This window comes from Stigmatopora argus, chromosome 2, assembly GCF_051989625.1.
Source record: "Stigmatopora argus isolate UIUO_Sarg chromosome 2, RoL_Sarg_1.0, whole genome shotgun sequence".
In the NCBI taxonomy this organism is placed as follows: Eukaryota; Metazoa; Chordata; class Actinopteri; order Syngnathiformes; family Syngnathidae; genus Stigmatopora; species Stigmatopora argus.
The window spans coordinates 17,780,483-17,807,599 of NC_135388.1; the positions used below are offsets into that span (position 1 = coordinate 17,780,483).

General features: G+C 38.3%; 1 protein-coding gene across 1 annotated transcript in view; it reads right to left on the reverse strand.

The window, feature by feature from the left end:
- trip4 (thyroid hormone receptor interactor 4) overlaps window positions 1-27,117 on the reverse strand; it is a 61,427-nt gene extending 34,310 nt beyond the window's left edge. Inside the window, exons 1-12 of the mRNA XM_077594895.1 lie at window positions 26,869-27,117; window positions 25,796-25,977; window positions 25,592-25,722; window positions 25,271-25,489; window positions 25,118-25,196; window positions 22,872-22,977; window positions 22,576-22,788; window positions 22,359-22,485; window positions 22,008-22,198; window positions 21,802-21,926; window positions 19,702-19,793; window positions 94-196 (exon numbers count right to left, since the gene is read on the reverse strand). Of these exons, the coding sequence (XP_077451021.1) occupies window positions 94-196; window positions 19,702-19,793; window positions 21,802-21,926; window positions 22,008-22,198; window positions 22,359-22,485; window positions 22,576-22,788; window positions 22,872-22,977; window positions 25,118-25,196; window positions 25,271-25,489; window positions 25,592-25,722; window positions 25,796-25,977; window positions 26,869-26,948 (1,648 nt within the window). The 5' untranslated portion in view covers window positions 26,949-27,117. The remainder of the gene's footprint in view (window positions 1-93; window positions 197-19,701; window positions 19,794-21,801; window positions 21,927-22,007; window positions 22,199-22,358; window positions 22,486-22,575; window positions 22,789-22,871; window positions 22,978-25,117; window positions 25,197-25,270; window positions 25,490-25,591; window positions 25,723-25,795; window positions 25,978-26,868) is intronic.

The following is a 27,117-nucleotide window of genomic DNA, read 5'->3' on the forward strand; positions in this document are numbered from 1 at the left end:
ATTTAATGTATGTATGCAAGTGAGCACGCACATACCATGCAGGAACCTTTATGCGTCTGAGCGTCTTTTTATCTGAAAAGAGATTGGACTTACAGATCTTGTGCTTCCCCTTCATTGGGAATTTCACCAGCAGCTCCTGGGGGTTAGTGCAGATGAAGACGAATGGGGAAGCAGACTCCTCACACATGCTGGGGAACTGTGGGCAGACATGAAGTGAAATAGCTTTTAAATGTTGACTGAGCATGACCAGATGCCCAGTATCTCTGTAATGAATCATTCAGTGGACATGCACATCATGACAGATGATGTGAGGCTCCTACTTTCGGCTCTTATGGTCAATAACATCTAGGTAAACATGGGAATTTGACAAGTATGAAAACCAAAAACAAACACTAATTCAAAAGGTTTTCAAGATTCAGCAATAAATGAATTATGAACTTATCACAAAGACTGCGTGCACAACAAAATTTGTTCTAATGAGTAGAAGAAAGGAAGGGGAACCTATTTCTCCATGTGTTATTGATTGGTCTCTTGGGTGAGAGTAGGGAATTGACTGACAGTGACAAAAGAGTCATCTTTTCCATCACTTGCAGCCAATGTCTCTCAGCTCATCCAATTTCCCCCAGCACTATCAGATAGTTCCTATGATTGCATCTAGGCAGACAGGAAGGGGCTCTCTTTCTGACAGCATGCTTCTACACCCCCACACCACTCCTCTCACTTAATCACAGCTTCCCTATCTTCCCCGAAGGAGCAGTGAAGGTTGTGACAAATTTGGGGCTTTTAGGGGAGATCATCAGAGTCAGTAACCCAGCCATATGGTGTGTGGCAAACCGGGAAGATATGATAGAGATGTACATTGTCGATTACAGTCCATGACAGTCAACCAGAGAGAAATACACGAGTACTAATAAATGTAAACACTCAAGAGAAGTCAAAGACAAATGGTGACTAACGTCAAGTCTTTTGTCTCCTTCATCCTATAGCACATTACAATTAAACTAAAGTCCTGTGATCAATCCCACAATATTTGGGCCAAAAAAACATTTCTTATAGCTCTTGAGTAAATTGATCTGGGTTTTTTTTCCATAAAGGAGGTACCAAAAGGTGAAGGTTGCAATGATAAATACCTAAGTTGGGTAGGGTCTTGCTTTTAGAATCATCACATTCTTCAAAGGCAAAAACAAACCCAAAACAATTAGCCATTAGGCAGACTTTATGGCTAATAGCAAACATTTAAATCATGAATTCATTCAGTGCCAAAATGTGTTCATACAACTTTTAGAATCCAAACATGGCATATTTGTCTTTTTTTGTTGGAATTGATGTTGTATTTGTTCCCACCACAAATTACAATGTATGAAAAATTGAAATGGTAACACAAAAACAAGATCATGATATGGGTCCTTTTATATCACCATAGCAATATGCCACATTAGAAACAGATGTTGTACATTTGACAACAAGCAGAAAGTTTAAGAAATTTTCACAGGGCCATATTCAGGATCCAAATATTCATTTTCCCCCCTCATGAAACTGGTGAATATTATCCCCACCATCAACATAAATCTGACTCAGTTTACTTGTACAAAATATATTCATAATTTAGAGGGACAGATTTTCTCTGTCACATTTTTGGTAATCAAAACATCTCTAATCAGTTGTAAATATCAACTAAGGTCACAACCATTTTGGCAATGTTGTGGCAAGACCATACCTTGTGGATGTTTTACAAAAGTTTTCATATGGTTTTAATCAACTGGTAGCTGGTGCGAACCAATTATAATCTTGAAAAAAAATCATGTATCTTTCTTTCATACTGTCAAACCTCATGAAGCTGATGGTTTCCTAATAAGAAATATTCCCACCATTGTTTTAATATTTCATAAGGACACTTAATGATTCATAAGCTACTCTAATCAATAATAATTACTGTATAGTATATCGTATAGTTATATGGTAAAGTATAGCCACAGCGGCTCCTGGTCCAGTAAAAAGTGAGCTTCAAATGGGAGCAGGCGAGCACAATTGGTGATTTTGGTCTATTTACTCTCTCCATAAGATTGAATTGAATGCCTTTATTGTCATTATACTGTATAATGACATGCATAGTCAACATAGATAAGTAGTCAGCACGAATAAGTGGTCACATAAATAAGTACTCAGGTACAAAAAGTGACTAAAGAGATAAGTAACATATGGATCTTAGTGCAAGTACAAGATAAGACATTAGTCTTGATTAGGTCCTCATAAGTGCAGAACTCGAGTTGCGGATGGTGAGGGCTCTTGGGAAGAAACTGTCCTCGAGTCTGTTTGTTTTGGCTGTTATGGTCCTGTAGGATAGGTGGAACCCAGGATGTATACTGTCTTTTATGATGCTCTTTGCCCTTCCTAGGCAGTGGGATTTGTAGATGGTGTACAGGGGAGCTGGGGGGAAGTTGATGATCTTTTTAGCTGTGTTGATCACCCTGTGCAGTCTTTTCCCGTCTGCTCTTGTGCAGCTTGAGTGCCACACTGACAAAGCCTAGGTCAGCATGCTCTCAATTTAGTATAGTATAGTAATAGAACCCTAACTCCACATTCTTGTGGAATCGGCAAAACATCCCAGTGGCAAAATGTGGCAAGCTCATAAAAAAGAAGAAATAACTTGCAGCAATGATTATTCCCAAACGTGACATTAAAAAGTCCTGCATTTCAGAGGACAAAATTAATGAACATGCCAGTTCTAAATTGTTATATCCAAATACTAGTATTCCTTATTTCAATTTAAAACTTGGATCTTATGTGCAAAGCTCACAATAGAAAAAATATTTCTATTTAGAAGCTGGAGTGTAATAAAATAGGTTAGAATCCAAGGCAGAGCAATTGTATGTTTGGTAAATTCATAGAAGCAGAAATTGTTTACTGTATTTTTCACACTATAAACCACTACTTTTTTCTCTCCATTTGTATCCTGCGGCTTCTGTAATAAAGTGGCTTATTTATGGATTTTTTTTCTCTTTTTACGAGCTGAATATTTCCCTAATAAAAAACAAACTAAGAAGAAGAAAAAAACAAAGCTTATGTGTTCATTTTAATACATTTCATTCCACAGCCCATACAGGCTTCTCGTTTAAAAGTTCTGTCGACAAGGGCGAATGCTCCATTACGACAAAACTCAAGTTCCCTTTGGTATTTGGGCAAATTTTGTGTGTATTCTATTGTCCAACAACACAACCTTTAATAGTTATAGCTCCACAGGGTCCATCTTTGAGAAAAACTAGTTAATTTCAGTGCCAGTGGCGGAGTGGTTAATGCACCGGCCCTACAGTTATGAGATCCCAGGTCTGTATCATCCTGCAGGGAGTTTGCATGTTTTCTCTGGGTACTCTGGTTTGCTCCCATCTCCCAAGGGTAGGCTGTTTGAACATTCTAAATTGCCCCTAGGTATCAGTGTGAGTGTGGATGGTTGCCTGTCTCCTTGTACCCTGCAATTGGCTGGCCACCAATTTAGGGTGTCCCCCAACTGGTGCCCATAGTTAGCTGGGATAGGCTCCATGAATGAATGAAATGATGAAATAGATATCCAAATTTTGCCATGACATGGCTCACAGTTACTATACATCCATGATGATGATGCTTGACAGAAACCTGATCAGAATTCATCAAAAATCTTGGGGATTATATAGATGTCTAGGAATCCATCTAATGCTATAGTATATAGTATACATGCACTGCTACAAAAGGACCATTTACAAATAATGGATATGTACTACTTGTTACGATAAGACGATGTTATCCTAGCAGCAATTAAACCTTCTTCCACCAACACCCATAGGGCTTCATTGCCCAGGAAGGCTACTCCCGATGCTTGATCCCTTTACAGAAGAACTGCTTAAGGCCAACCGTGTAAGATTTGATTTAAAAAGGACAGACTGCCACAATGTGCTAAAACAAGCTCTGAGTATGTCAGATGTTATGACGAGAAATTGTAAAAGGACTTTGCTTAGATATTAGGGGGGGAGGTACACTTGATTTTTATAATGGCTTCTTTGTAAATGTAGTCATCTGTATTTCAAGGTTAAGAGGTATTGGTGACTTGCCTAGCCGAGGGAAAGGTCGGTGCATCTGATTGAAGAGTACACAATGCAGTGTTGCGTGTTTATTTAGTAGATTTTTAAATCAAATAATTATGTATACATTTTTCTATTTGAATATCCTAAATTGATGAATGGACACTTGCAACTTACAGTCAGGTGTAGCATATATCATTTATTTTTCTTCAAATTTGTGAAATTTGTACAGTGTGGCCTAAAATCAGCAGCGCTCTATACTCCAGAGATTACTTGATTTTAGAGGGATTTTCAGGGCAGTGGTTGTGTAAATATACTATCAGACTGTAATTGACTGTGGCTGTGCAATGACAATGGTCAGAAATAAATGGGAGCCCATAGATTGCAATTTCGGGTACAAGAGTATGCACTTGTAGAATCTCAGAAAAAACAATATGAAGAATTCAAAAACACTTTTTTAGAATATCAAGCTGATACTTGCTCTAAAATACAGTGGTACCTCTACATACGAGCAGCTCTACCTACGAGATGCTCGAGATACGAGGAAAATTTCGAGCAAATAATTCGCCCTAGATACGAGAAAAATTTCGAGATGCAAGAAAGCCAGGTGGCCATGACATGAGAGGCTGTTTATCATTGTAGCGCACTGTCTTTTTTGTCGCATCTCTTTCGTGTATAACAGATATCTACGAGCCCTGAACGATTTCTTCACACGAGTTTCTCCTACACATGGACCAGAAAACGCACAACGCGCATGTGCGGGCAAAAAAAGGGCTTTCTGGGTAATGAAGTATACACGTGCACACAACACCGATAGCCAATGGCACACTTTCTCAGAATAAAACTTCATTACCCACAATCAATTCGTCGGTAGGCTCAGCTGTTGCGTTTCCCGTTTTCCTTCCTTAGCCTGTTAGCTCCCGCGATCGCTCATTCAAGACTACTTCTCGTTGGCAAGTGGTCGTGCGTTATCCTATTGTGAGGACATTTGTGTGCATCATTTTCGGAATATTTTGAATGGAATACAACAGCAAACAGCCCATCGATAGCGAACGTGAGGGTGGAGGCGTGGCAAACAACTAACCCAGAGAACGAAGGTAAAAAAATATATAATTCAGTTTTGTGTAAAGTTATATTAAACGTTTGAGTGTGTCTGTATATATTAATCCAAGTTAATTTAAATTTGTTTGTTCGGTTACGAGTGCGTTGCCGTGGATAAAGTCGCCCCGAACCCTCACCTGCTTCTATGTCCGTCTGTGAACCCTCCGCGTCTAATTTTAGTTCTATTAAACACATTTTAGTATTATTAAACCACTCGTTATTTGTTACTTTGTCAATAGATGGCGAATTAGAACAAATAAAAATGTTTTTCCAATCCAATATCCTGTTTTTGGGTGTTTTTTCAGAGGGTTGGAACAAATTAATTTGTTTTTAGTTCATTTCAATAGGAAAAGTTCGCTCGAGTTACGAGAAGATCGACATACAAGCTCAGTCCCGGAACGAATTAAGCTCGTATGTAGAGGTACCACTGTACTGAAGACAACATACTAGTATTTGGTCTTCAATTCAGATGAAACTAGATTAACAGTACAAAATTGTGTTCATGTGAATCTCCTGCCCAAAAGTTGACTACTTTTTCATCGTACACTCACAGTTAAAGTTGTTGAATGTGCTACTATGACTCAACACGTACCCCCTTTAGGTGCCTTAATCCCCATGTTAATCAAAAGGGCACTTAACATTGTGGTTGAGTGACAAGACACTTTGCTAAATCACTCCATATTCATCAAGAATAATCTAACACAGTGAGAGAAGACTTGCTGAAAAATTAAATTGATGTTGCTGGAGAAACACGCGCACACACACTATTAACTAGATTCATATGCAAGAGCTTCTTGTCAAAATAACTATTAGATAAAATTCATTTATAGGTGATTTATATACTACAAAGAGTTTCTCAAGGACTAATGTCCGTGTGTATTTCATTTACTATTATTATGCATATCTTTAGTCTGTGGCAAAAAAGAACCGAGGGCAAGCATTTCTTCTAAAAGAGCATTATCTCATTCATTGAAAACGATGAGAAAAATGATCAACTATGATCCAAACTTATAGTGCCAATGACGAGTTTTCTTGTTAGATGTTGCCCATTGCTACACGCTGTATTGTAAACATGTAACATGTTATTACTTAACTCGATCAGTGCCAAAGATATGTTTTTACGTGTCTCACGCTTTGTACTAATAAAAGTGTAGGAAGTCTAAAGGCTGCTGTAAATTCTAGGTCTTTCGAAAAAATTAAATGATTAGCATCGATGGTGAAAGATGTTTAATCCATTTTGACTATTGTTGATCATTTGCTGCTAGCACTTTCAAATAAAGATGGATTGAAAGTCTAGTGCTATCATTGGCAATGAATGTGTTAACTTGTCATGTAATTGTACCCCAGGCCTGTACATTGCCTAAAACCTTAATCTTATTAAGTGCACTATTCATCTGGTTCTGTCGAATGAACCATGTCAATGACAACATACGCAGCTACACAGACATTCTTGTAACAACCTCAATCTTCACAGATTTACACAATTCAGAATCATTTCTTTATGGCAAGGGAGACAAACTTTTGACTCCATGCATGTCAAGTAACAGCTCAACAAGGTAACTGTGTATATATACTCTCCCAGCTTTCTACAATGTCTCTCTCTCTCTCTGACTCCACTCAGCTGCTGTCAGCAATTAAGGGCAACAGAAACAAGTAATCTCCTTCTGGGCGACAGGGCCAGACCAGAACAGGCATGTGGAGAGGGCTATGCTGCAGGAGGGGGAGGGGATGTAGGGGCAGTAGTGTGTGTATGTGTGTGGCTGGCCCTAGCCAGGCACTGCTTGGCTGAACACAATCTCAGCCCAATAAAAAGGCCTTCATTGGCAAGGAGCAACTGAGCCAGACGGGCTGGGAGCATGTGGCTTTTAAAAATGAGTAGGGCGGATTGAAGCAGGAAGGAGGTGGGGAGAGGGAGAATAAAGAGACAAGGAACTCGGGTAAACATAAGAATGTGATGTAGAAATAAGGACACAAAATAATTGGGAAATTGTATTCAAGGAGGTTGAAACAAAAAGGCATTTTTGACGGATACATAAATACGGGGAATGAGTCTTCCTTTAAGCGCTGGTAACCCAGTCCTGTCATGGCTGTTTTTCTAACCAGGGAGGGAAAAACAGATGGGTATTCTGAGATATGAGCTACACGTGGGAGGTGAAAGGGTGTTGCTGGGAACTGTGCAGAAGCAATTGTACAGCAAATGTTCTTTAATCTGTCATGTCCAGAAAACAGTTGTGTTTTGCATTTGTTAACCCATATAACAGAATACAGCTGCCCTCAGGAAACGTACTTTTAAAAGTTGTTTATGCCGTTGGATGCTATAGCATGATAATGAGTTTTTTTCTACTGCTGCAAGAGACCAGAATAGAAGCACACATAAACAAGCAAATCCAAACAAAGTGCTTGCAGTGTAAACAAAATAAGGATAGCTGTACAGCTTGATTGCTGTATTTTACATTACACGTATTACGCGTGCCTTGCATTTTTTTGGTTTGTTTTGAAGAGCTACTCCAAAATAGGGTTACTTCAATCTGAACATGCGGGTAGTAATTGCAAATCATGCCTTGCTGATGAATCACGGGCACAAGCTGGATGTGATGCATGTTGATTAAAAATAAATATTCCTTAACTGACAGAGTCAACCAGCATCATATTGCGGAGTGAACATTAATTATCTGTAAATCTCAAGATCAGCAACAGATTTTGGGGTTTTTAAATAATCACACCAGAGACAAGGAAAGGGGATATTCATTGCAAGAAGCTTAACGGACTGTGCAAGTGTCTTTATGTTTAGATATTAAAGTGGCTTCCACTCAAAAACCGTTTCAGTAAACTTAATTGATGTTTAATTGCAGTAAAGACATATGTACAGTCAGGAAAAAAAATGACTGCTTTAGTCTAAAACAGAGTAAAGCATTTTATCTTCAATTTCTTTGTACGTTTGAGAGCTGGTAACATTTTATTACGTTATTTAGGCTAAATTAACACTGCAAGGTTCTTGGCGCACTCATGTAATGTAAAACAGATCTATTCGACTTAAAAGTGTCATTGTAATCTGGAATATTGATCCACATTATGCTGCGAAAGGTATTAAACTTAATTTTATGCATTGTTGTTTGCATACAAATTCCACTCAGGAAAAATAAATTGGTTAAAAATGAGCCACAGATTAGCCCTTCAGCTAGCACTAGTGCTGACAGGTGCAGTAAAGACATGTGGTTTCACAAAGAGGTTCACACAGGCTCTCTTGCACAGCTCTGTTCTAGTTTCCCAGCCATGTTTATGACTTCACCTCCTGCGGTGGCCCTCTGGCAAGGAGCAAACAAGACTGCCTGACAACAGGGTAAGCTTTTGAGTCTCAAAGAGGTAATAACTGTGGGAACTTTCTAGGCGAGTGTTATCTCTTTTCAATCATATACACATCTGTACAAAAGATGATAAAATTGTCAAGAAAAAAAAATCATAAGTAAATTACATAAGAAACACAACAGCATAGCAGGTAGTTATTTCCTGTGCAACACCTACTCATACACAGCAAGAAGACAATTACAATCTGAGCTACCAAATGGTAATTTGGAAGAAAAAATGTGAGCTATCCAAGTTGTTAGAGGCCATTTAAACCCATTTTTATTCTTTGCAAGAATGGATTCAAAGTTCCATCACTAGTCGAAACAATTAATGCTGTTTGGCGAATAAGAAATAAAAGCTAACAAACAATTATTTTTTTTATTTCTATTTGGCGTCTATAGTAGACATTTGTACACTATTTCAGGATGATGTTTTGTTGATGATTGTGTTAATATAGAACAGTTCGTCGGTGTGAGCGGCTAAAGCTCCTGTGGTGCTGATTTCCCCTATCAGTCCCAACATTGCGCTCCACTGAGATTGACAAACCCCACTGATAGTTTTCACATATTATTGCACAAACAGTATTTATCAGAGTAAAAAGAAAAAAAAAAAAAGGTAAAAGTATTCATCCAGGTAACAAGTCTTGAATTTTGGTGCAACATACTAAATATTCTTTTAAAGAAAATAAATTGATTTAGCTCCCTTTTAGAACTTTTCACCAAGTACTTTATTTTTGGAATTTAGTTCTACAACCATAGCTATTTGTAGCACAAATGCAGAGCTGCCAACTACTCCAGAATTTCAGGAGTTTACCCGCAAATGCAACGCAAACTCGAGGACTCCGGACAACTTCCCTAAACTCTGGAAATCCCCAAAAATTGTGACTTAATTTTTTTTGGAAGCAACCATTTCAGAAAAGTACCAAATTTCCTATTTAAATGCCTCGAGATTCACACCATCGCTATGGCTTTGCCATCTTGATTCAACTGCACTGTAAACCGGAAGAATTCGGTGACAAGAGTGCATTGTGAATCATCCGAGTTACAAGTGCTGACGAATGATTCGTCTTGTGCGACTTCAGCACATAGCGATTTTGCGTAAATCGCATTCACTCCGGATAAACTCCGGAAATGGGACAAGGGTACTCCTGAAATGGGGTCGAAGGAGGTTGGCAGCTCTGCAAATGCTTTCAAAACAACCTCATGTTACATCAAGAGCTTTTTACAGCATATAGAAATTCATGCGGACTGGGGAGTTTATGACCATGCTAGTTTATTAAGAAAGGTAGTTAGAATGATATTTGGTCATTGGCCTTCCATGTAGTCAATCAAACGATGGGGAATCTAACTTGGAAGGCAATCGCAAGAGTAATTTAGAAGATTGTCCACTCCTTAATTTCATAACATGATATAGAGGTAAAGTTTAGAGAAGCTATAAGTATGAATGGCACTTTAATTATTCATTAAATGGCCCCAATATTTCAATAGACATGTTGGAAATACTTGTAACATGGTTCTCAAAGTATAATTTGAGATTTTCCCCATTTTAAAAGTCAATACTAAGCCCATTGCTGTTATTGTTTTGATTCCGTTACGCCCTCTATCAATCACTCAATTACGAAATATTTTTTGTCTTCCTCCATGGTGCCATAGCTGTGTAGGCTCCATAAACTAAGGTAGCTACAACTTGCAAAAACAGTTAGAATTAATTATGTGGTCTACAAAGAGGGAAAAAAACCTCTACGACAACAAAAGCACATGATCAGGTCACACTCCTAATTAGTAAGTGGTAAGGATCATCTTCTCCAAAGCATACGAAAGCAGTTGAAAAACAAAGAGAGACTCTGCAACAGGTGCATGTGATATTCAGTATAAATTATGTCAATTGATTGGCTAACATGTTGCTAGCATGACTGCACCCCCTTTATTTAAAAATTTCTACACAAGTAAGCATCAGAAAAAAAATAATTCTGATGTTTTTCCAATTTACAAAACATTTTTTGCCAGCTGGGATGCCCAGGATAAAAGTGTTGTCGGCCTCTAATTTATTTTTTTAGCTCCATAACTTTAGTTGGTTTGAAAGCTCCCCCTTTTCTAGAAAACCGTTGGTACATATGTAAAGCTGTAACTGGCGTTTGTAGTATATGATCACATGTCAAGCGCAAACAATTATAATCGTGTTTGACAATGTTTCGGTAATTCGTCATTTCCGACTTAATTCATATCTTTATTCACTGAGGTTTCACGTCAAGTCATGTCTACATATTGAACACCAAAGCAAATGTCAGGGATTAGCCAGGGTTCAATTAACTTAATTGTCCTGGATTCTTAAAAGTGACCTGTTTTTCTCCCTATTTCGTGCATAAAATGAGTACGAGTGCACAAAATGAGTATGAGTGCACAAAATGAGTGAATTTGATCATATTCGAGATTTGTGTTTAACTGAAATCGCTTTTTATCGTCACAAAGCTCAGCAAAGGAGCAGATTTGAAACCACTTATTACGATTATTATGCTCGGACACCAGCGGGCAATCAGAATGAAACGTTCAATTCATACATAAAATAATTAAATTCAAACCCACAACCACATATTAATGAAAATCCAACTGTTTGCACAGACAAGCAAGGAGAAACATGGAAAATTGCTAGAAAATTTACATTCTATCCATTTTCAATGCAAATTGTCTTGTAAACTTGATAAAGAGAACGTAATGTAAAATAAATAAATAAAATAAAGTGGAAAATTACATTTAATAGACAGAATTTGTCAAGATGGCATTTTCACCCGAGTCATTGCATTTGTTTTGACCTTCTAAAATAAATATTAATGGAAAATCTCTTTAGCCATCTGAAAAGTTACTTTAATATTAATATTACAAATTAGATTAAATACTGTATTTACAACCATTGTTGTATAAGTTTTTTGTCAACAAGTTTTTTTTTTCTTGCCGGGTACTACAAAGTGCATTCAGCATAGACAAAAATACCAATCGTGTAGTAAATTGTACAGTTTACCCTTTGCATCACTGATTTTATCCACAAATTCCAATCCACAGGTAATTAAAGCCTACTGTACTTCAAGCATAGTTTTACTACAAACTAATACGTCCCTCCAGCTTGAAGAAAAATATATTTCTGGTATTTTGAGCTCATGATGTAATGTAACATACTATTTTAACATTTCAAATTTAGATTAAAAGACTGAGATTAGATTTCTAATACATGTAAAATATTCCAAGAGTTACAGATTTAATTTGAAAAAGGAAGTCGGAATTAATCTGCCTATTTTTGCAGACAATAAAAAAAACCTTGATTTTAGACAAAGAGTTCTGGCAGAAAGCCATTGAAAGTAAATAGCATTGTTCAAGTAGTTAAGCTGAATTGCATTTTTGTTGCAGACACTACTAGAATTCCAGTGGAAAGGGAATGATGTTGCATAGAAATCAATATTCTCTCTGAGACTGAGTCTGCAAAAGCATTTGATAGCATATTTGCCCACTGGAGCCTGGCAAAAGCTTCTGCCTGATATGGCTCAATACAATTCCCAAAATATGGTAGAAAAAAAGAGTTTTTGATGCAAGAGGAAAAAAATACACAGAAATTTAATCACTAATGTACGAGTTTTAAAACGTTTTTAGGTATCTTCATGAAGTTATTGGATTACAGCATGGGAGCAGTATATAATAGCTAAATACATAAAGAGCTAAAAAAAAAAGTACCCTGTCAATCTAATGTTTAAATAATCAGCCCTTGAACATTTTACAAGAATGAAGAGTTTTTAAACTAAATGTACATAAAAGATCAAAAGCTGACATGTTAAGTCAAGCTCAAACCTTATCTTACAAGGATATGCATCTGGCATACAAAATACTGTATAGTACATTGCTGATAGTTTTGTCAGATTATGAACCCATTATATTTTGATGTTAAAAGATAAGGACTGTAGCTTTAACAGGTAAAACATGTTGAGTTCTAGCAGCTTTGCAAAAGTTATGATGATTCAATGTAGCATATTTTCCTATAAATACTATAAGTCACAGTGTAATTCATTTCTCAGTCAGTTGCTTGATTTTCATTACATTTTCTATTTTTTATTGAGAGAGAGAGAGAGAGAGAGAGAAATAATCTTTCCACTGATTACACATTTGTCTGCTTCCCCAAAGCAGTGACCGCAATATACTGTATGGTAGTTTTTGTGGTGAAAATAATTAGACAGCTGAGGCAAAACGTGACACGTAGCCGATAAAACTGTGTAATACTGTTTGACCTAAAACCAGTATTTCAAAGAAACGCTAAAAAATACACATTTAGAACAGACCAAAGGGAAGGTAATTTGGAACCAATACAAACAAACAACGTACAAAGCCAGAGGAAAGACAGCTGTCAAACATTGATTCTACGCTTTATCACAGCACATTCAAGACTCAATGTAGCAAGATATTGAATTTCTCTTGGCATTTCATGCACTGATATATGTGAAATACAGTGTGGAGTGTTTCAATGATACAACTGGGAACAAAAAAGTGAACCCAAACATATGCTACGACGTCAAATACTATTTTCTTAATTTGGGAATTAAAATGTGTTTCATGTTGACTTGTCAAATTTGTAATGAACAATTACAGCTAGTGTGAGGTCTAGAAAGCAATAAGCTATATAGAAGCACGAAAATATCTAACAGCTATTTTCTCACCTAAGAAGAGGGAGTCAGTCACTCACTATCAGTGTTAGGTTAGATCAAAGCAAGAACAGATGAATTCAGAGGGGATTGCTCTCTATTCTATTCCTTGTTGATAACATAAAAACAGTAAAATACATAAAACAGTACTTAACCGCCATGTAATTATTTTTCCTGCAGCCATTCCTGTTTATGCTCATGGTAACACTTTTAGAAAGAGGATTACAGGGCTCTGCAAATATGAAATAATGTGCAACTTTCATTTATTTAATGAAAAGCTATAAACCTCTATGTTGAACCACATTCAATTCTGTTCACTATTTTCAATAGGGATACTGACTTTTTGACTTCCTATCCAATCGGAAGATTAGTTTTGCCGATACCGATCTGATGCCGAAATGATGCCTATATTTTTACCCCAGTAAAAATAAAGAAAATGAGTTTGCATGTTCTCCCCGGTCTTGTGTGGGTTTTCTCCAGGTACTCCAGTTTCCTCCCACATTCCAAAAACATGCATGGTAGGTTGGCTGAACACTCTAAATTGCCCCTCGGTATGAGTGTGAGCGTGAATGGTTGTCTGTCTCCTTGTGCCTTGCGATTGGCTAACCATAATTTCAGGTTGTCCCCCGCCTAGTGTCCGAAGTCAGCTGGGATAGTCTCCAGCAACCACTGCGACCATTGTGAGGATAAGTGGTTCAGAAACTGACTGAATGAACAACAAAGCTGCTGAAAATCCCTTGCATATTGTTTGTATTACTACACCACTAAACAATACTTAGAGAAAGGAGCATGTTTTGATTTAAGCAGAACAAAAACCCAAAGTTCTATATACAATGAAAAGGGCTTCACAGCCAATTACCTCAACAGCAGAAACTGACATTGAGTGAAGTGGACTATGGACACCAGTGAAATTCTAAACAGTGAAGCAGACCATTTTCGTCAGCCAGATGGTTCTATGTATTTTTCATGCCGTTGGAAAACTGTGACAGAGGTTTGCCTAGTTATCATCCAGTGCCTGGAGACGATAGGCTGAATGCATACTACACACAACTGCAGAATCACATGATGTTTGACCTCTCTGCTATGGCAAACTGCCCAGTAAGGAGAAGAGAGGAATGTGAGGAGAGGGGTTGTTCATGAGCAACTGTGGTTGAGTGGAGGGAGAGGGAAGGGATAAACTATGAATGTCCGTGAAGAGAACATGAATTGAATGCTTCGCTAAAAGCACTGGTGTGAAACCCACAATGTTGAATGCAAAGTCAGGGATATATGAAGACAAAGCATTTGCACCATAATAGACAATCAGTGGTGTAAAAACAATAAAATAAAAAGCAGAAAGAAAATCATTTACTGGCCAACTTCAGTTTCTTTGGAACATATCCAAGTTTTTTCTGTGTGTGTATGTGTGGCTAGCTGGCAGGAAGGCTTTCAGCATATAAATATCACATTACCACACAAGGAAACACACGCATCAGACTGAGCTCCCAACCAGCCTAACAAGCAACAAAGCTCTGTCTCAGAGGTCATAGGCAGTGCTTGCACAAATGAAATTCAACAGAAAACACAATTCCAATGGAGATAAGTGGCAAGGCTTGTAGCTAAGGCAGTGATGTAGTGGTTCACTCGCCTGACTTCGGTCCGACCACCGCTGGTGGTGGTATGAATGTGAGTGAGCAAATGGTCGTCAGCTGACTGGCAACCAGTCTAGGGTGTAGTCTGTGCAGTATAGAAAATGAATGAAAGGCTTGTAGCTATGTGCTATGTATGGTACATTAGCCTATGGTTTTACCTATGTGGCCTGAGTGTCAGTATTAGTCAGATGAAAAATATACATGCTTGAAGATCTAAAGACTCTTTCAAAGTGGCCTATTTCTATAATGAAATGTATTCACAGATCCTTATCACATATAATAGTATAATTATAATATAAGGTCTATATTTATTGTTTATCTAAGATCCCCAAACCCTGAAATAAGGTAAGGAAATCACCGTTATAATGAATATAATTATGATTTGATGTCACGATGGTTTTGAAAATGCATTCATTCATTTCCTGAACCGCTTATCCTCACATAGATTTCGGGGGATGCTGGGGCATATCCCAGCTTACTATGGGCACTAGGTGGGGGACAACCTGAATTGGTGGCTATCCAATCTCAGAGCACAAGGAGACGGACAACCATTTAAATTAGAGTGTTCAACCAGCCTACCTTACATGTTTTGGGAGGAAACCTGCACAAAACGCACACAAACCTGGTAAGACCATGCAAACACCACACAGGAAGGTCTAAAGCTGGGAGTGAATACTCAACTTCAGAACTGTGAGGCCGACGTGCTAACCACTCCTCAATTGCCCCACCCATTTTTATCTAATTTGATTAATATTGGTGAACATAAAATTAATCTAATTCATTTTGAAAATCAAATAATTTACTGATGAGTACTTGAATAAAGGGAATTATTTATCAATCAAAGTGTAATAATTCTTCCTCTGAATAAAATATTCTACATTAGTGTTTTTCACACTTAAATGCCAATGACTTTACCATGAACTTTTCTAAATAAATTTTCAGAAGATCCTGAATACAGTCGTCGACTTGCGATCACATTCGGTTCTGACAGACCAGTCGTAAAGCAATCTGATCGTATGTCGGTCCATGTTGTGGATAATATAACTTTATTTTACAGTATAGTATAATAAAGTTTTACATGCTTTATCATCTCAGAGCTTTTCTGTTCCTTGCTAATCTTTTTATTCATTATTTTTTCCAACTACTTTATATTCTTTATAGGTACAGTAGTATAATGTATTTTTATATAACAGTATAATCGGGATTTCCTTTGGTCTCCATCTTGAGGTAGCGGTTGAAGGATAAAGTATAGCATGTACATGCTGTACTATACTGTTAACGGCACTCTGAGCAGTTATAAAGTGAAGCTGGGCACTTACGGCAGCACAAACAACTGCCGTACGCAACACTCGCACTGTATTGTCGTGAATCATGCTTCACGACTTTTACGGTCGTAAAGACGAACAGACATAGCTTGTCAAAGGCTGTAAGTCGACAACTGCCGGTATAGGTATAACATTTTTTTTTTCATAATGCCCAATAGGGCTTTGTCATTAACCTCAATAACCTAACATGTGTCTTCATGAATTTAATTTGAATCCATATGTAAAGGGTACTGTACTAGGTAAATACTATAAAAATGGATAGACATCTATTGCAAATTAATATGAACAAAAATAGACATACTAAATTTCATGTGGTAATAGAATACCAGAACCTAGCTGATTAACAATTACTTTACTAGAAACTAAAAATTTTATTTTAGTATAACTACACTGTTAATCAAAGTCTTTCCTTAGATTTTACCTCATGTCATCTTAAGTGTCTAGAGCAGGGGTGTCAGAATCAGGTTGGTTCGCAGGCCGCTTTAACGTCAACTTGATTTCACGTGGGCCGGACCATTATATTAGATATAATATTTAGATTTTTTTATATAAATGGATTAAAAGAACTGGATTAAAAGCCCTGAATATTCATTTTTTTAACAGATCTAAAACAATGTTTATTTGAGCTTTTTTTTAATATATTTTTTTAGATTTTACAAAATGATTTTTGAACTAAAAACACAGAAAAAAATGATTAAAAATTACAATTATTGATTTAAAAGGAGGAAAATCAGGAAATTTAATATACATATATACTCTTCATTTTAATTTGATCCTAAAACAAAGTCGGCACTCATGATTTACTTTCCCGGGCCACCCAAAATGATGCGGCGGGCCAGATTTGTCCCCCAGGCCGCCACTTTGACACATGTGGTCTAGAGTACATCTCGAGTGCCATAAAAGACTTTGAAATGCTAAATTACTACCATTTTATGCCTTACAGTGAATATAAATATTGCTGGGCTATGTATGAACATTGACTTGATGATATAAAGACAAAAGGGACAGTTGGCAAACAGCAGGTAGTACTATAACTATGCTTCAGGTTGGTGCCTATCTGATATAAAAACATGCCTAGCCCTCCATGGACATGAGGTTGGTAAAATATTGTTACCCTTAAAGTATTAGGCACTCAACACCAACAACAAAAATTGCCGACAGAAATATTTTCCCTAAAAATGTAGACATTACAACTTTAGCGAATGGTTTTGCTATTTGACAGCAATATACACTATGCTCCCACACACAAAGACCATGAAGACTCTTGCCCTGTTAGACATTCAATAAAATCAATACAGATTTTAACAGTCACTGGATTTGCTCTTGGCATGCTTGTCCAAGAGATTAGACCTCTTTGACTTGCATTCAATGAAACATGTAGCTGGCCAGCTGGAGATATGGTCCTTGAAAGCCGAGAAGAAAATCAGATCCTTATTAGGAGTGTGGATTGATCCACCAATATTTTTTTTCCACTGCAGGAGTCAGTAGAAAGTGCTATTTTGGCACTGTATGAAGTGTGCTGCACCTTTGCTTGTGCAAGGAATGGCAACCAAATACACAAACTTGCACTCTCTCGTTTGGATCTAATAATGGCAAGTCAATATACACATATTCACTTAATCCAAGTAGAACACACAGAGAGACATATCATATTGGCTAGGCAATTACCAGTTGGATGGGAAGGGGGGTATGTGCAAAGACATTACTGGGAGAAGGGATCAATACACCAGTCAGTTTCTAATGAGTGAAAGAATAGGTCCAAGTGTGATTCTTTCTTGTCCAAATATATGCCCTCTGATTCTTTGGCCAACAGCGATGAGGGGAGCGTCTGTTGTTTCATTAGATTGAAATTATTGATATATATATACAGCATTTTAAGTATTTGGAGATTTGATGCTGCTTCATCCTAAACTCATACCACCATATCTCACTTTCTCTAAATATCTCATATAGCATCAGAAACGGCTTTAGTCAAGCCTGAAAAATAATGGCTGTCAGTCCTTCATGACCTCCATTTAAACCATCTACTGGCCTGTAAATCCTACACTTCACCCTTTCCCCTTGCCAAGGAGCACTATTATGTGATCCTATGCATTTCACTCACATGTCTGCTTAAATGAATGTGTGCACACTAAATGCTGTGTTAACCAGCAAACAGTCTCTGGCCCACCCTATTGAACATGGCAATGACTAAACAGACCAACTGTTCAGAGCCATCGTTACACTTTTGGCACTGTTGTTCTTCTGTTTTTTTCCCCCTACATCTGCCTCTTTTTCAGTGGGGCCTTGTGTGCGGTGGGGGTGTTATTTATGGCTTCTGTGTGCAAGTGGACACACAGACGCATGCACACACGCACACACACATCCTTTCACAGGATGAAAGGGCAGTCACACAGCCTGCAAACATGATTTTACAGCCCTGGGTGGAATGAGTGGTGGAGGAGAGAATGAGGCCAGAGTACAAAAGGGGAAAGCCCTGAAATAAACAGATCCCAGTAGTCAGAATGCAAACCATGTAGAAACACTGAATGCTCCCCCTCCCCCTTTCTTCCTATACTTCTGACAAGGTACCGAGGAAGAGATATGCGAGCACACATGCCATGAATGGTTATAACTGTTATTCCCACAGCAGTGTAAGCATCATGAATTCGAGAACAACCCATTGCACAGTATAATGGATGCTAGACTTTCCCTTTACAGCATGGCTTTGGGGCAAAAAAGGAAACAATGTGATACCATATCAAACAAGTGTTAGTTTCAGATAAATCTATTATTACAGCTGCTTACTACAGCGACATAATTAGATTTTGCCTTTATAGGCACGAAATGGGCTAATGGTGGAATACGACGATATTTGGCGTAGTTTTCGTCTTTTTGTTTAGGACTTGATTTTTGATTCAGCACTCATTTAGGAAATCATAAAGAACATGGAGCCTGCCACAACATATGTGCTAAAGCAATTGGTTTAGGGATTAGGGTTTCCCACTCTCCAGAACACTCATTTGACCCAAGATGAAGCTTTATATTTTTCATGTATTTTTCCACACCACACATTTTTGACAGTGAATTACAGATGCAGCACTATTTTTGTTAAATGTATGAAGAGAGCTTGGGTTTCAATTTCAGATATCCAAGTGTGCACTGCCTCCTCTGGCAAGAATACTGTTTCCGACTAGGAAACTACAGTAAAAAAGTGTAAGCTGACCTCTGCTGGTAACAAAATAATGTTGCATTATAAAGAACCACTACCTCTAAGGTTATTAGTGAGGTTATATGCAACATAAACCATATAGGATAATCAGATTCAGGTCAATTCCAACAAGATTAAAGAAATTTGAACTTCCCAAAATGCATTTGGATTCAATTAAATATCTCACCAAATACAAGGTTTGAAATTTTAATTGCACTGCCATTTCATTGCAACTATCTAGTCTGGGCTGATTAAATTAAATGGGAATCCTGCAATGTTTATATATTAGCTTGGGCTTGACACTTCTGTTCCTTTCGAATTTGCTTAGGATGTTGGTTTTGTAATAAAGTTTTGGACAAGTATTGTATATTTCACTAACCTGCTCTCGAAACTGATCTTGAGAAAGACAATCGGTGATGTTTACACAACCCAACAGGCAACCAGTGGGATAGGTGGAAGGAAATATGAGTTCTACATGGACAAGAAAAGAAACACAGCACCAACATTATAGAACATTTGCAAGAAAATAAACAATGAATAAAAGTCATATGTAATTCTGTACCTAGGAAATGTATAATCTTCAATCTCTTGACTTCATGGCATGCAACAACATACAATTTACTCCCACGTATCATGATTTAATTTTGGCTTTTCAGCACTGTTCTTGATTCAAACATTTTTTTAGGTTGATTTCAGTAATCAGCCGTTGCCTATTTAATTGAACATCACTTGGTGCTAATAGAAATTAGGCCTGGATGATGTACAGTCTGAAACTAACAGTACCTCAAGTGGAGTCCGTGGTGGTGGTTTTAAGATAGTTATTACACTCCAGTTGAGGTTCCCAATAACACACAGCAACGAAAATGTGATTTTTTTTGGTTGTCTGTGTTTTGTAGCTTATAATGAAATGATTAATATGCACATATATAATAATATCCCAGAATAACCCCAACACTTACTTTTAGTTTAGTTGAAAACTATGATCAATTATCTTCTCCAGCGTATGCTCGACCCTACAGTTTGTCAAATGATTATCATTATCAAAATGTTTTATTTTAGGAGTCTACCTAAGGAACACTTATTTGATTTTCATCTGATCAGATATAAAAACACTTTTTGCACAACGCATCAAGATGCTCATTAGACAGCATGATTATTGCACACGTGTGCTTTGGACAGGTTATAACAAAATACCACTTAAATCTTTGGTCGTATCACACATCACAATACAACAGATGTCATACGTTTTGAAGAAGCGTGTAATTGGCATGCTGACAGCATTCTGCCAGAGGTCTTGCTCTGCTGTCTAGTCATCATCATTGAGTAGGTTCACGTGTAAAATGTGATGGATAATTTCAGCCAAGAAATGCTTACTATCATAGATTTAGACATATGTCTTATTTATGTGTGCAATTGGGAATGACTATTGGTGAACCTATCAGAGAGAAATGGCTATTTTTTCTGTACGTCAATTTTTATATAGATCTCTTGCATATAAAATACAATTCTAATGTTCTCTATCAGCAGTACAGTGGTACCTCGTCATACGACCGCTCGTCATACAAAATTCTCGTCTTACAAAATTCTCGTCTTACAGCGGAAATTTCGATCGAATAATTCGCCCGTCATGCGATCAAAATTTCGTGATGCGACCAAGCCAGGTCTTTTTTGCATATCTTTCGTGTATAACAATATTTACGAGCACGGAACGATTAATTCAGACGAGTTTCTCCTAAGACCAGGAAACCCGCAACGCGCATGCAAAAAGAGGGCTTTCTGGGTAATGAAGTACACTCGTGCACACAACACCCATAGGCAATGGCAACCTTTCTCAGAATAAAACTTAATTACCCTCAATCAATACGTGGGTAAGCTCAACTATTGTATTTCCTGTTATTCTTTCTAAGGAAAGAAACTCCCGCGATCGTTCTTTAAAGACTTTCTCGTTGGCAAGTGGTCGTGCGTTATCCTGTTGTGAGGACATTTGTGTGCATCATTTTGGGAATATTTTGAAGGCAATACAACAGCAAACAGTCCATCGATAGCGAACGTGGGGGTGGAGGCGTGGCAAACCGCCAACCCGGAAAACGAAGGTAACAAAAGATTACAACTAAATTAGAATTCAGTTTTGTGTAAAGTTACATTAAACGTATGTTTGAGTGTCTGTATATATTAATCCAAGTTAATTTAAATGTGTTTGTTCCGTTTACGAGTGCGTTGTCGTGGAGAAAAAATCCAATCCAATATCCTTTTTTTGGTGTTTTTTCAGAGGGCTGGAACAAATTAATTTGTTTTCCATTCATTTCAATGGAAAACGTCCGCTCGAGTTACGAGAATCTCGTCATACGAGCTCAGTTCCGGAACGGATTAAGCTCGTATCTCGAGGTACCACTGTACTAACAATAATAGTAAAAGCACTTTCACACCAATCCTCTAACTATATAGTTACACATTTAACATGTTCTGCTTTTTGTTATACCTTTTTTGTAGATGGAAGAGTACATGGCCTCCACTTGAGCAATCTCCCCTGGAGTAGGATTCTTGGCCGCAGCAGCTATCCAAATACGGCCACGGTGAGCTGTGTACCATGTTCGGCCCTCAACACTTCACAAAAAAGTTGCCTGTTACCCCGTTGACCATTTGATCACGAGAGAGCGACTACTACTTAATTTGTAGACTTCCTACCTCTTGATGCCTTTGACCAGTAGTGATGCCCATGGCTGGTGCATGCTGAGACACCAGCCATCGTCAGACATCTCCTGTAGTTCTTTATTTTGGAGCCTCAACCTGGCCCGCTCTCCTCCCTTATCAAGAGCCAAGCTCTGTTCTTTCACTACATTCTTTTTGTTTTTTACCCTGTTGTCAGTATCTACCCACTATAATATAAACAGGAGAAAGGAAAACTATAACACAATTTGTACAAAATATATTCCAAGCAAGGACAAAAGGAGAAACAAAACACTCAGATCAACTCATGAGTGTAACAGAAGGACAAAGATGAACATTGGTAAGGTATGGAGGTGAAAATCAACATACCTGTGGTGCATTCTGCTTTATGTTGGGGTTAACTAGTTCTCGGAGATTCTGTTGTGCACTTTGTCGTTTATATAATGGGGATTTTACCGCAGAGTCAATGTGCATTGCCTGGAGGGTCTCATCTAATCTGCATGAGTAAAATATACAACAGTGTCATTACTCATAACTTTAAAGCCTGTGAGCCATGACTGAAATTGTGCCAATACATCTTGCTCACTTATTGTAGTACTCATTCAAGTTGTTTCCCTCATCAAGGACTTGTCTACCAGCGAAGTCTAAGGTAATTTTCCGATCTTTACGAGACGCATGACGAAGTTCTCTCAGCTCCTCCTCCTTCTTCCTCAGCTTGTCGCGCTCAGCAGATGACACCCACTGGTTGTTAGTTGCAAAGTAATCAGACTCATCATCAAGTACCTGAGTTCTCTTGGCACTGCAGAAGAAAAAACAGTTCTAGTTATGATAACATTTCTGATTTGATTGAAAACTACAATGAGTAGTTTTCCATCATGTTACCTAGTCTTGTCGTATTCCAACAGTTTATCTTTGTGCTGGACAGCCTTCTCCAAGCCAGCCTTCACCTTCCCTTCTTGATATCCAAGGTAATCTCTTTCACCACAATCTGAAGCAAGATTATACAAAAATGCCAAAGAAATTTACACAACGTGAACTGAATTGTCTTTTTACACACTTTCCAAGAGGTCACCGTTACTCTAGGACAAGGGTGAGCAAACTATTCCACAAAGGGCCGCAGTGGGTGCAGGTTTTCATTCCAAACCATAAAGAGGACAGCTTTTCACCAATCTGTTGTCCTACAAGTGCAATCAGTGGATTGCAGTCAGGTGCTTCTGGTACACGGTTGATTGGTCGCCGGTCTTTTGGTCGCCAATCTTTTGGTCGCCAGTCTTTTGGTCGCCGGTCTTTTGGTCGCCGGTCTTTTGGTTGCCGGTCTTTTGGTCGCCCGGAAGGTTATTGATAATTACCATTTAAATCGTTGCTCAAATTCCCTAAATACAAACTGCGAATTGCTATTTAGTCATACTTAATGCCCTAGTAATTATTAGGCTAAAGAAAAGCTCCAAATTTTATTGTTTTTTGTTGGAGAACTTGTTAAGACCCTGACTGACGTCCCTTCCTAAGGGGACAACTTATGTACATACAAACTCTTATACACTCACACGTCGGCTCAGTGAAACTGCTCATGGCCATTGTTGGCTTTTATTGATGCGTAAACCGTGTTGTTTTACCTTGTTTTGTCGCCAGTCATTTGGTCGCCCATTGTCGCGGTGCGGGCGACCAAAAGACCGCGACCAAAAGACGGCGACCAAAAGACCACGACCAAAAGACGGCGACCAAAAGACCGGCGACCAAAAGACGGCGACCAAAAGACCGGCGACCAAAAGACCGGCGACCAATCGACCGCACACGGGTGCTTCTTGTTTTCTGCAGAAAACTCATTGGTTAAAGTGTCTGTGCTGGATCGGTTGGAACAAAAACCTGCGCCCACAGCGGCCCTCGAGGACCGGTTTGCCCACCCCTGCTCTAGGAAATAACACAATTGCAAATAGCAAAACAGAAGAGAAAATACTGCTACAAATTAGCATTCCAGTATCTGTACTGCTAATCCTCATTGGGGTTATGTGATTGATTTAGCTTTTCTCAGATGAAGATAAGCAGGAGGCTGTGTACACAATTCACTTAATTCAACCCATGACCGAATCTTCCTCCGAGGGCCACAGAATGAAAGGTTAAAAGACACAAGGACCACCTTTAAAAATGTTTTTTTAACCATGTAACACCAAAACTACACACTCACCTTCCCACTAGTGATGTCCTGTTCGATACAGTGTTATCGCCGGATACAACTATTTTTGAACTATCGGATCCGATCCAGTAGTCACGCATTTGAAGAATTATCGTGCTTTTAGGCTGCTGTAAATCAAACCTTTAGGCAAGAATGTCTGCCGAGTGGGGCTACAACTCTTTAGAAACTAATGACAGTAACATATCAGCGTGTTATTGTCGTACATTTGAACTCTCAAGACTTTTAAATAAACTCTGGACTTTAATACAAACAAAGCGATTGATCATTTACCAGTTGTTACATTATACTTTGCATTATTTTTAAAGATCTAAAAATATGGGCTTCGCATCGGGATATCTTGAGAAAAATCAGATCAGTCAGTATCCCTACTTTCCATGCACACACGACTGAATATCTGTCCAAGTTATGATGATGGCTTGGAAATGCCTCAAAAAGCAGGTACAGCATGCACTTTTTAAAAATATTTTTTTCACTTTTTTTAAATTTTTAAATGACAAAATCGCCTTGAAAAAAAGCTCATGTGAGTATGATGAGGCTTTTCCGATATATATGACAATGTGTATTATGCGATTTGGTCCCGGAGCCACAGTAACATTTGATTCATAATGTTTGTCAAAGGTTTGCTGCATTTCTTAAAATAATGGCTTCATAACTTAATTCAAATGCAGTCACATGTAGATGACTACAGTGTCTATGTGCACGGTGTTTGAATATACTTTTTAGAAGAAAAGACCTCACGAGAAATTGTGTGTTGACAGCTAGGACAAAAACCAATTTAGAGACTGGGGAACGAAGCTGGGGAAGGTTCATTTGATTTCAGTCCAGGATATTCCTGCCAGGGGATGTTGAATTTTTAGCTTTAAACAAACAGCCCAAGCGCTAAGACTCATGCACAAAATAAATCTACTTGTACCGTAATTTCTATGGAAATTCTCACCTCCCATCAGCTTCTTTCTTAATTTCTGGCTTTTGTTTGAGTCCCTTTGCAGAATCTCTTGTTCCTCTTTGGTGCAGACCTTGAATCGCAAAGGAATGTGTCAGAAAGTGATCTTTTGGATAAGGGACAATAACTAAAACAATATGGGTTTACCAGGCTACCACAGAAAAGACATGGCCCAGATCCTTCTTGCTCACATACGATGCGACCACAACTGAGGCAATTGTTGATGAGTCGGTGCTTCTGAGCAAGGCAGTCACAGCTTAGTCGTCCAGGTAGTAAAATCGTCAGCTTGTCTTGGCCCTCTTTACCGTAAAGGTTTGTGAATTTTGTTTTCTTCTTTGTTGAATAAGTACTAGGGCTTTCCTGAGTCTGTGAGTGTAGGAAATAGTAACAGAAAAATACATATAATTTAGGCACAAATGTGTTGTATGTAAATCATGGTTAATTTTTTTTCAGTATATGTATACTGACCCTCATTAGGTCAATGGGTGTTTTGACAGCCTCTGGTTCTGGGTCAGTTTGACTCACAGTCAATGCCTCTTGTTTATTCCGACCCTTCCGTTTAGACTTCTTCTGGGAATCTTGGATCATATTTTGTGAGTCTAATTTAGGGAAATATTTCAGAGATGTTTACTAATTATCTGGATTTAACAAATGTTTTAAAAGCCACTTTACCTGTTGTGGACATTGAGTCTGTGAGGAGGAAGAGACCAGCTGTATCTCCGGACTGTTTTTGCGTCTTTTTCCACTTGGATAGAAACTCTTTAATGAACTGTCCTTTCCTCCCATCTGTACCTTGGAGAAGGTCTCCCACATACTCTTCAATCTCCTCTGCATTTTCAATTGATATAATGTATCTAAACAAAGAATGGCATCACTTTAATTCACAATAACAATCATGCTAAAGGTGTCCCTCACTTTTTCAAGGATGTTCGCCTGTGTTTATTATTTGGAAATTTTACTTCTGACATCAGTGATTTAGGAAACACAGGATAAAGTGTGCGGCCCGGCAGATGAGTGGTTAGCACGTTGGCCTCACAATTCTGGGGTCCTGGGTTCGAATCCGGGTTAGTCTAGCTGTGATAAGTTTGCATGTTCTCCCTTGGCCAGTGTGGCTTTTCTCTGGGTACTCCGATTTCCTCGCACATTCTCAAAATCATGCATGGTAGGCTGGTTGGACACTCTAAATTGCCCCTAGGTATGAGTGTGAGGGTGAATGGTTGTTTGTCTCCTTGTGCCCTGCGATTGGCTGACCACCAATTCAGGGTGTCCCCAGCCTTTGGCCCGAAGTCAGCTGGGATAGGCTCCAGCACCCCCCGCAACCCTAGTGAGGATAAAGCGGTTCAGAAAATGAGATGAGATATTCAACACGTCACCATTGTCTATCATTTAATATAAATAATGAACGCGTGAATAAGTGAAAAATGACGTGGGGAAAAAGACCCATTCAGTAGCTAGTTAAGATCTTACAGTAGATCGAGGTATTATTATTTTTTGTTTTAATCGATAATAAAGTTTTATTAAGCGAGGATTTACAGAGTGAATAAGAATTTAGCTCTTTCACTAAGGCCTGTTAGCTGCCATATGTAATGGCATGCTTTCCCAAGTGAATAGAAAAACAGGAAAATTAACAGATCATCGAAGTAGGCATTACTTGATCATATAAATTATAGTATAATAGTCTACTACGGCCAAAAAGCCAGCGTGTCAAACGCAAGTCAGCTTTCGCTTTTGACAGGCTTACTTACTTGACGATGTCTTCAGATGCCTCCAAACCAAATTGCTGTTGTAATTGGTCCAAACTCCATTGCAACAAACCCTCTGCCATTTCAGCACGCCAAAAATATTAAATGAAAAAATACCAGTAAAAGATAGCTCAAAGGTAACAAACTCGACAAATAGATTCGTTTCTACTCGGTTGAATAACACACCGGCACAATGTGTAGTACGTGGGGTGCACCACAAAATGCCTTCCTGACAGAAAATACCACGACTGG